This window comes from Gigantopelta aegis, chromosome 1, assembly GCF_016097555.1.
Source record: "Gigantopelta aegis isolate Gae_Host chromosome 1, Gae_host_genome, whole genome shotgun sequence".
Taxonomy (NCBI): domain Eukaryota; kingdom Metazoa; phylum Mollusca; class Gastropoda; order Neomphalida; family Peltospiridae; genus Gigantopelta; species Gigantopelta aegis.
This window is the reverse complement of record NC_054699.1, coordinates 10,332,381-10,343,679: the sequence shown is the minus strand read 5'-3', so window position 1 is coordinate 10,343,679 and position 11,299 is coordinate 10,332,381. Positions and strand designations below refer to the sequence as shown.

Genomic DNA, 11,299 nt, shown 5'->3' with positions numbered 1-11,299 from the left:
AGCATGGAATCTTGAGCTCCGATATTTCCTTGGAGATGTGGTCTTTCAGTATGCTATTTTCATGTCCCAAAGATATGTGGCAGTGTTTCGACACTTTGGTTATATGATAGCTTCTTGCACCCTTTTGCGTTTCTTTTTTTGAAGAGTATATATCTATTTGACCTGTCATTGACAGGAGTAGCATCCTGAACATACAAGTTATCCCCAAGACATATAACCTATAACTAGGTACAGACGTAAATCACAACCAGAGCATAAATCGCAACCAGATCAATATGGAACTAATTGATGATGAACTGGGTTCGGAAAGAACCTCAACATAAGAAGGTTTTATGCAGTAACTGGATGTGACAGAAAAGGGCAAATTGGTGGTATTGGCAAACAATATTATTGGATGTATTCGGGGAAAGATCCACCAGCTATATCTGAAGCTCTTAGCCAGTTTGGCATTGGTAATGAACCCTACAAAGATGTCAGTAAAAATGTGAATATTTTACTGCATGGTTCTAAGGTGATTTGTTCAACTGATGCAGCTATTATGAGAGGCAAGACGTTTAAGAAGCCATCACCAAACCAAAGTGGAAACATTGCCACATATCTCTGGGACATGGAAACAGCATACCCAAAGAGCACATCCCCAAGAAAATGTCAAGGAGAATAAAATACATTGGATGTGCACGCTGCACCAGAGGATGTGATGTAACTGATCAGATGCAACTGTGGTGTCACTAAGTGTTCAGGTAGATGAACCTGAAAGAAATACAACCTGCAATGTACAGAACTCTACAAGTGTTACTGGTGAGGATTGCTGCAATACACGTGTCATTACAAAGCAGATACCCAGTCAGGGGTCACATTGGAAATAAATTATTTTAAGCCAATTTTCAGATATGTAGAACATTTGAAATTATTAGAACGTGAAATTATTAAAACGTGGTAAATTTAAACAACATTTTATTTACCAGATACTAAATGTAGTAGCCAGTTCATATAAAAATTGGAATTAGCTAATTGTGAATTGCAGTTTACAATTGGTATGTTCCTCTATTTTATTACTTTAAAATCTGAAAGAAGAATGTCATTAGTAATGCAATATTTTAATTATGTCAAATAAAATGTATGTGGACTGGGACAATAATTAACCAAATGATTAAATTGGTGGCCATTTTGAATTTCTATATGGCTACCATTTTGAATTTCCAGGTGGTGTCGATGACAGGTGGATAGTTATAAAAACATCACCAATTAATTCACTGATCCTAGAAATGTACATAGACAAACATAATTGTGCTTCTACGTCAACTGGGAGTTAAGATATATGAAAATTACATTAAAATGGTGGCCATTTTGAATTTCAAGATGGTTGTCATGATTGGATAACAAAAAATAATTACCAATAAATTCATGACTACAGACATCTACATAGACAAAAAATACCGGTATTGTGTTTCTGTTAACCGGGAGTTTTGATATATGAAAAAAATATATTGAAATGGTTGCCATTTTGAAATTCCAGATGGCTGCCTGAGTCAGACAACAATTTGTTTTTGTACAAATTCATTCAGAGGGCTCATATATGTAAAGAGATACCTAAATTGTTGTTGTGGGTCAACTGAGAGTAAAGATATATAAAGATATTTAAATGACGGCCATTTTGAATTTCAAGATGGCGGTCATGTCCAAATGGCTAAATAAAATGTTATCAGCTAGTTCACTGACCTCAAAAGTATAAATAGACACAAGAAAATGTATTTCTACGCTAAATGGCAGTAAAGATGTATGACAAATACCCTAAAATGATAGCTATTTTGAATTTCAAGGTGGCTGCCATGATCAAATGACTGAAAAAAACATGCTATCAATGGATTTCTAACTCTGAATGGTCTTACAAATAAAAAGAAATACATTTTATTGACGAGCAAAAAAAATGCATTTACATAACTCCCTGGACTACTACTTCGGCAAAAAAAGTAAGTCATAATTTTCCATTCTCTCTCTGTCTCCCCCCCCCCCCCCCTCTCTCTCTCTCTCTCTCTCTCTCTCTCTCTCTCTCTCTCTCTCTCTCTCTCTCTCTCTCTCTCGTACGCTCAGAAGGTCATTCAATTAAGCAATATTATTTGTTTTCATGCTAAAAGGATCTGTACAGCCAAATAACCGATTTATGTGATAAACCTACATGTAATTAAGTGAATTCCACTGTATTTATAAATGAGAGAGAGAGAGAGAGAGAGAGAGAGAGAGAGAGAGAGAGAGAGAGAGAGAGAGAGAGAGAGAGAGAGAGAGAGAGAGATGTATACTAGCAAAACACACTTTATATATTAAAGGGACATGCCCTAGTTGTTAACCATTACGCCGTTGTTTTTCGCTATTAAACCCATTTTCTCACAAATAAAATTGCACTTTACTTACATTTTATTATTTAGAATATACATTTCCATTCACCTGAAATGTTTTTTGGTAATCCTGGTAATCCTGGTGTTTGTAATACCACAAAATGCATTTTTCGTATTTCTTAAAAAAGCACGCGCGTCTGAGAAAAAAACCGTTGAGCAGACGAGGTCTAATCTATTTTTAGAGGGGATCTTCCCGTTTCAACGTCGCAGACGTTGGTATACCACGTGACCGTTATCATTTTGGTTCGGTTTGTTTTCTCGTGCACGGTTCGCGCAATCAACATCCGATTTATTGTTGTTTGCTTGTCGTTCATTTGTGAGGATTTTCTTCACAGTTTGTGAACATTTTCATTAACAATCCAGTTCAGACAAGTATCTCAATACAAAACGTTACAAACCCTTAAAACCAATAAGTCTTACGATATCTGGAGAGGTCAGAACAGTTGGAACATGCCCAGGAGAGGTGAAAGGAACGCACCCCAAGTCTGTGTGCACTCTGGGAAATTTGTCGTGACATAGGCATTTCTGTGTTTCGAGCGACATCTACCGGTGACATCAGAACTTTCAAAATTATTTCAAGTTATTCGCTCACGGGGATTACCATGGTATTTATCGATATAAAAACTGCTTTTTCACTCTATTTTATAAAAACGTGATCTAAGTGTGTTACAGTTTTGTAGATTAACTAAAATTAGAATTAATTTTCGCGGACTGAAACTAGGGCGTGCCACTTTAATATTGTAAACATTACAGCCGCGAGGTGCTCCAACTAGATAGCACTTTGCTCAGCACCCACATCACGTGCATGGTTCTTACCTGCTTGTATCGAGATCTGCCCAATGCTCAGCTCTGCTCTTTTGTATGTCTCTGTATTAAGAAATACATTCTCTACCTGCAGGTCTGGCAAGTCTTCCATGAGTGATTTACCTTTCTTCTCCAATGATTTGACCATCTCAACAAATTCCACGTCTCGGGCAAATGACAGCACCTGCTGACAATACAATACGTGTTCTGCTTTCAGCTCTGCTGACTTATCGACCAGCGCAAGTTGTTCATCTCTCTTGGCCTTTTGTTTAGCTACATATTTCACAATCTTTTTTTTCAGGTTCATTGAAGTACTTTCAACGTTTTCCACAAGTTTTCTGGAATGTTCATCAATATCCTTCATAACCTGCTCTTGTATTTTATCTAGCTTAGCATTCTGCTCTGCAAGCTTGCTTTTGTATTCTGTGCGTAATTCTGGTGCTTTCTTCAGAACTTCTAATGAGGAACTGATTTTCTTCTTGTTGGCATCACAAAATTCTCTGAGGTCACAAATATTGTGCTCTTTGTGAGACAAGAGGGCACAAGTAGTGCACATTGCTTTCTCACACGTCTCATCCTTGCAGTATACATCAATATTCTTGTCACCATGAACTGGACACATGCTGGGTTTTTTCAGAAATGATCGTGGTGTGTGAACTAATTCTGTTAAAGGAACGGGCTTGTGTTTTTCTAAAAAGATTCCATGCCATCTGTCACAGGTCTCACAAAGGTATCTCTCACACTCTAGACACCGGACAGTGGCTTTATTATCAGGGCATTGGTTACACAGCACATCCCCGAGCTTTTTCTTAAAACAAATATATTCAGCCATGTGCATCAACATGTTATTTTGCCTGAAATGAGGATTTGATGGAACCTTGGACCGGCCAAAGCTTTCGGCACTTGGGACATTTCACCCAGTATGCAACTGCTCTCCACATTTTTTCGAGACATTCACAACAAAAGGTATGGAGGCAGGGTAGAGTTCTCGGAGTTCTAACTCCGTCATCAAAATTATCCAGACAGATTTCACACGTGGCGAATTCCTCTCGTATTTCAAGTATAGGTACGACGATGTTTTCTGCCATGATGAATATAGTTTTATGTTTCAAGTCTCAGTTATCCGTCTACCTGTGAGTTGTCTTCTGTGGTTACCTGGACCAGACATCCAGTTGCGTACAGAATATAACAGTATACCTGGTCACTGGTCACATGTATAGCAGCCTACATGTAATCTCGGAGGAATACAAAAGCGAAATCATGTGGAGTGGTTAATCTCTTCACAGGTCTAACACCACTTTGTAACCAGTGTTCTTCTTTCTGAAACATTTTTAAAAGTCATTATTAAAATAGTGCGTGCACCTCTAATCTGCTGTAATGGGTTGGTGGTAAATAAGGAAATTAAAACTGCAATGTCGCCTCACCATATATAATAATATCGTTTACTATGTTGCAGAAAACAAACACAACTCGAGTATTATCGTTATCAACGCTCATCATCAGCTGCATGCACCTCCACACAACGTACACGTCTGTCACCAAATATTTCAATTTATTTGTGACACAAAACAAGGACAATCTGTTCGCTTTTAAGTATTAAAATTGATAATCGTTGTTGTTATGTCACCTAGATTATAGCGACAACAGTCAAAGGGTGATCAATCCCAGACTGACCGTGCATCAAGCGAGTGCTTTAACACTGGGTTACAGGTCAGGTCAGGTCAGAGTGATGAACGTGCACATTCAGAGCAAGCTGTTGTAGCGCACGCCTGTCCTAGGCACATGTGCCGGCCACGGCCGGTTCCTCTGTCCAGGACAGGGAAGGGTGGGGTGGAGGACTGCCTGCACTACCAGGTGCAAGAGAGCACCAGCAGCCCGACCGGAGTTACGTTCTGCCCCTACTTTATATACATGAGCAAAAAAAACAACCCATAGTCCCCGAGTGGAGAGAGGCTGTGCCACCGCCCGGTTTATATGGTCCTGGGGTTGAGAGAGAGGAAACCCGCTGTGGTTCATGTACGTACTTCTAAAGTACAGAATAAAGCATCTTTTATATGCATTTCCCCATAACCAGGATCGTACATACCACGGCCTTTGATGTTCCAGTCGTGGGGTACTGATTGTGACGGGATACAATATCAGACTTCCAGGGCGGATCCAGGAAGGTTTTTTTTAATTTTGGAGGGGGGGGGGGTGTGTGGTGGAAGAGACTATCGGGTAAAAATCACATGGACCAATTCCTCAAGGGCATCCCATTGGGAAAAGGGTGGTACTGGAATACTGGAATACTGGTACTGGGCACGAGTCATCTGACACACACACACACACACACACAAACACACACACACACACACACCCTTGGATCATTGTACCTTAGACGAGCGCTCTACCATTGGGCTAAAGCTGGTCCCTGTTGACCTAATCACAGTTGATGACTTGACCTACCTGTAGTTTGTCGTTTCTCTTGTGTCTGGAGAGAGAAATGTCGTTCATCTGCGTAAATACAACTAAAGTCAACCGTACTGAAATGGCGAACCGTTTGTTATTAACAAAACACTAAGCTATACACGATCACACGGTCGAACCAGCTGAAAACGCCTTCAACGTGTCTCGTCATGTCGATAATATAGTTCCTTGAAAACGAAGTGAAAGTAGGACAGCAGGGTTGCGTTCAGCTAGACAGAGCAGATAAACGTCCGCTAGACTGGTTTATGCGCTTCACGGTAAACCAAATGGCAATATAGGGAACCAGTCAAATAGTTCAGGAACGTTAGCGAAATGTTCGCCGACTGAACTTGGGCGGTTATAACTAAGGTACATGATACTGTACACAGTTGTAGGTCCAAACGTTATCCAGCGTTACAGGGGGTGGTGGTTGAAAGCTTTGCGTAACGCACTTTTTAAAACATTTACTAAAATCTTTTGTTGTTATTTTATAAATGCTCTATCACGGTAACAATGTTTAACGTTGGTAGTTAGACGTATACACAAAATAAGGATTATAAATCGAGTTCAAATGCGTACAAGATCCCAAATCACAAAACAGTACGTTAAAATTATATTTGGGCCTACATCCATCGCATGACTTGTTTGTGATCGGAAGGGGGTGGGTGGGGGGGGGGGGGGGGGGGCGGCGTATCCAAGCGTTACGTAATATTTTGGTGGAAGGAAGGAAATGTTTTATTTAACGACGCACTCAACACATTTATTCACGGTTATATGGCGTCAGACATATGGTTAAGGACCAAACAGATATAGCGAGGAAACTCGCTGTCGCCACTTCATGGTTTATTCTTTTCGATTAGCAGCAAGGGATCTTTTATATGCACCACCCAACAGACAAGATAGTACACACCACGGCCTTTATTACACCAGTTGTGGAGCACTGGCTGGAACGAGAAATAGCCCAATGAGGCCACCGACGGGGATCGATCCTAAATCAACCGCGCATATTTTTTTTATTTGGAGGGGGGGGGGGGGTATGGCCTAGCGTTACGGAACGTTACTTGGGGGAGGGAGGGTATCTACAGACAGACAACATATTATATGTCATAAATAATACACTTACTATATTGTGCACATTTTCAATGTTCTTTGACGTTACTTTTTCCGCTGCTCAAGCAAAAAACAAGAACAAATTTGACGTTTTTCGTGGACCACCAGGCGTGTATGCTGGAGGGGAAATTCAGCCCACCACCCTCCCACGCTGGATCTGAATTTGGTTTCTAATATATAATTTTCTGGTCACTTCAAGATCTGGATGTCCACCAGGCTAAAACCAAATATATTTTTGTATTCCAGGAGCGGTTCTGGGTGGGGGGGGGGGGAGGTCGCTGTTCACCCTGCTTCTTAATTTTTCGTTTTAAACCCATTCAGATATACTGCATTTCCACTAAAATGCCGTTTTGCAATAAACTGCCTTTTTCAACAGAAAACGACTTTCTTATCATCTCAAAATCAGTGTATGTCTTTAACTGGAGGTGGCGAACAATGTCCCATTCCAACGTTTATTAATAATAGCGTACACAAAAATTTGTTTATTGTAAAACGACACGCTAATGCCTTTTCTCAAAGTGTTTAATGTGCAATAAAAATGTAAAATTGCAATAACAATTTTTAAAAATATTATTTCCTATTCCAATCTACTCTTAACATTCCAATGCTTTTTCAACAATAATCATTGAAAAAATAAATATACGGACATGGAAGTCGATAGAGGTCATTTAGGTTACCAGGGTCGGCGGGAGGGGGGTATCCGTACATCGAGGGCTCTTATAATATTATTAATGGAAATATAGATATGTCGTAACCTGTAGGTTATCAGACCTGCATTTTGTGTTAATCTGTACGTGGGTTACCAGGCGCTACGATTATATTATGTCAGTGCCTCCATGTACGTTGTGTATAGTATGTTTATGTACGTAATGTATATAATGTATATATGTAATATATATATACTCTTCAAACAAAGTAGGGGAACCTGAAATATTAGTTATTAGACCGAACATACATTTTGACCACAGACGTCCCAGTAAAGAACGTTTAGGTCTGTTTATCAACACACCGAAACACATTCCATAGTTTGTGACATGCATCACGCACTTGCCCCGTACACGTGCGTGGGGTGTCATTCTCGATTTTGAGAATGTCCAGGAAGGTCCATTAATCACTGTGGAACATTATTTCTGTCAATCTTTTTCATTCCGTTGACGATACAGTTGTTATTGTTTTTAGTCATTTTTATTGTTTGAATTTGCGATTTACTGATAAAAAAAAACGTCAACTTTCAAATTGCACTTCTGACCCCCAATCGTCCTTCAAGATCTTGGCCAAGTGTCCAATTCAACGCACTTGGTCAGTTGATGGCAATGTCCCGTTGCATGGACAATTTGTTTTTCAGTAACACCAACAACAGCAGCAGCAGCAGCAGCAGCAGCAGCAGCAACAGTAAACCGGAGCAGCACTTGGGAGAACGGCAACAACAATGATCAGTATAAACGTCAACAGTAATGGGCGAATACTATTTAGCTCTCAGTCAAATAGAAATAATGTGTATAATGCGTTACACCTGTGGACCTATATGCAATTGTGACAAGTGAAAAGTTCTGCGCTACAAAATGTAGTTTAATGCATTGGGCCTTATTGAGCGAAAGTACCCAACACCATGGCGTACAGAAAACGGGACACAAAACGCCAGGGGAGAATAACCGAGAAAACTCATTGATGCATAGCCGTGCCCTAAAAAAACAACCTATGGTGGACGCACGTTTGTTATAAAACGATTTGTGATCTCCCGTGTTCGGAGGCATTAGATTGGAATGCAAAATACTACCAAGATTAAAACCCGACATGATCGTGCTGTTTTCTGGGCTAATAATAATAATATTACAACTCGGAGATTTTGCGAGGCGAGGGATGTGTTTGACAAGTATCCCCCACCCTTAACCTGTGATGCATGTATTTACGTTTAAAGTATCTAAAAACTATTTGTACCAGTCACATATCTCGTCACCTCTTTACGGTGTACACAAACTTACTCGGCTGTGGTAATACTTGAATAGATTGAATATAATAACTGCCGAGGGACATTTGAATATTATGTTGGGTGTGCAGATACAATCTAATAATAACGTTATTGTCATGCCTCTATTTGAATGAAGTATTCAGTGTGTTAAACACCAGATGCACACTTGTAGTAATCGTGTCTAGGTCCTTGGAGGTGTACGCAGGTCGATTATAATGCACCCGATCTCTGGGTTGTTCCAGAATTAGTAACTCGGGGAAGGGGGAGGAGCGGGGGGACAGAGGTGGACTATTATTTTTGGTACTACAAAAACCTCCAGAATCTAAAATTTAGTATAATCCAGCAATGTATAGAGAACATATTCCTGGTCAGGTCAGGTGAAAGGTTTTTATGTGCACATTCAGATAAAGCTGTTGTAGCGCACGCCTGTCTTGGGTGCAGGTGTAGACGTATGGATAGGAAAGTGTTTGGGGTGTGGGAGAGGGGATCGCCCGCGCTGGCATATGCACGGGAGTACAAGCAACCCAACCAGGGTCGGTAGCGGGCGGGGGTAGTTTTATGAAAACAAATACACCGGAAATCACCATAATTAATCGTCACGGGCATACGGCAGATTAAAGGCGAATACAGGGATGGACGTGTATTATCCAACGCTACTATACATTACAGCAACTATTCTACAAACAAAACTGTGGAAAGCTTTATCCATCCAGTATACGTTACCAGAACCAATAAGTTCATGAAATCACAGTTGTCTCGTTTTAAATTTACAGACGAAAGCATATTTCACTCACCATCTCACAATTCAGACGACATTCGTATTTTGTTGAGGGTGGATAATGCATCTCATGTTCATATATTGCTCCACATTTCTTGACTTAATTATAATTGTATTGATGTTTGTGTGGATTCTACTGGTATCCAACTTCCATATGTATGAAGAGTCAATGGAAACATTGGTACTCAGGTCATTTGAATTAGACCATTCCGGCTATTGTCATTGTCTCCTTGTACACATGAGAAAAACTTCCAAATGTCCAGATGGTTATCCCCATTTTTTTGTGATAAAAATGATAATGAATTGTGTTGTTTTATGTCGTGGTGTGAAATAGAAGAACACTAATTTTTTGTGATTTCCAGGTTTGTTTTAATTAGTATCATACTGTAATCAACACGGTGAGGATTATATACAGGCCATTTGTAATTAGATGGGGGGGGGGGGGGGGGAGGGGGGGGTTCTTTGTCGTTCAGTTTTTGGGGCAAATATGGAAAGAAGGAAATGTTTTCTTTAATGACGCACTCAACACATTTTATTTACGGTTATATGGCGTCTGACATATGGTTAAGAATCACACAGATATTGAAAAAGGAAACCCGCTGTCGCCACTTCATGGGGTACTCTTTTTGATTAGCAGCAAGGGATCTTTTATATGCACCATCCCACAGAGAGAATAACACATACCACGGTCTTTGATATACCAGTTGTGGTGCACTGGCTGGAACGAGAAATAGCCCAATGGGCCCATCGACGAAGATCAATCCCACACCCACCACGCATCAAGCGAGCGTTTTACCAGTAGGCTACGTCCCGGCCCAGGGCACATATGGTGAACATATATATTACTTTCTTGTGTATATGCACCATTGAATTCATAGTTCCTTTAAACATAATACATACTTTTCAGAGTTGGATAACAGTGGCCCCTTTCTCCCCAGTTCTGAGACGAAAGATCCCCATCCCAAGTGAAACTATTAATGGCATATTAAACATACACAAAACATGTAGTGTTAAATGTTTATTTACTTATTGCAGTTCAAAATAAAACATGTTTATCACAATTACACTATAATTATGATACATTATTACAGTTTAAAATGAGACATATCTAGTTATTTCATTTTCAAATGGAACGTATCTAGTTATTATAGTTCAAACTGAAATGTGTTTATTATAGTTACAATATAAATATGACACATTATTACAGTTTAAAATGAGACATATCTAGTTATTTCAGTTTCAAATGGAACGTATCTAGTTATTATAGTTCAAACTGAAATGTGTTTATTACAGTTACAATATAAATATGACACATTATGAGTTTAAAATGAAACATATCTAGTTATTACAGTCCAAACTGAAGCATAATGTTTACATTTACACAATGAATATGACATATTACAGTTTAAAATGAAACACACTAAGTCATTACTTTTCAAAAATCGAAATGTTTATTACAGTTGCACTGTAAATATGACATAGTATTACAGTTTCAAATGGAACATATCTAGTCGTTGCAGTTCAAGATTAGACATGTTTATTACAGTTACACTAAAAATATGACACATATTACAGTTTAAAACAAACACATCTAGTTATTGCAGTTCTAGCCGTCTGTTCAGGTTACGGGTTATATAGACTGTGCACATCACCATGTAGCCGTGGACTCATCTATCTAGGCCGTCTGTTCAGGTCACGGGTTATATAGACTGTACACATCACCATGTAGCCGTGGACTCATCTATCTAGGCCGTCTGTTCAGGTCACGGGTTATATAGATTGTGCACATCACCATGTAGC

The 11,299-nt window shown here is 39.5% G+C and overlaps 2 protein-coding genes across 2 annotated transcripts in view; both read right to left on the bottom strand.

The window, feature by feature from the left end:
- The window catches only part of LOC121371297 (E3 SUMO-protein ligase RanBP2-like), a 24,946-nt gene extending 19,147 nt beyond the window's left edge, over positions 1-5,799 (bottom strand). Inside the window, exon 1 of the mRNA XM_041497096.1 lies at positions 5,643-5,799. The gene's annotated coding sequence lies outside the window, so the exon portion shown is untranslated. The remainder of the gene's footprint in view (positions 1-5,642) is intronic.
- Positions 3,163-4,506, bottom strand: LOC121371221 (E3 ubiquitin-protein ligase TRIM33-like). The gene has a single exon (XM_041496954.1). The coding sequence runs from the start codon at positions 4,039-4,041 to the stop codon at positions 3,163-3,165; it is 879 nt and encodes a 292-aa protein (XP_041352888.1). The 5' UTR covers positions 4,042-4,506.
- Positions 5,800-11,299: the final 5,500 nt, after the last annotated feature.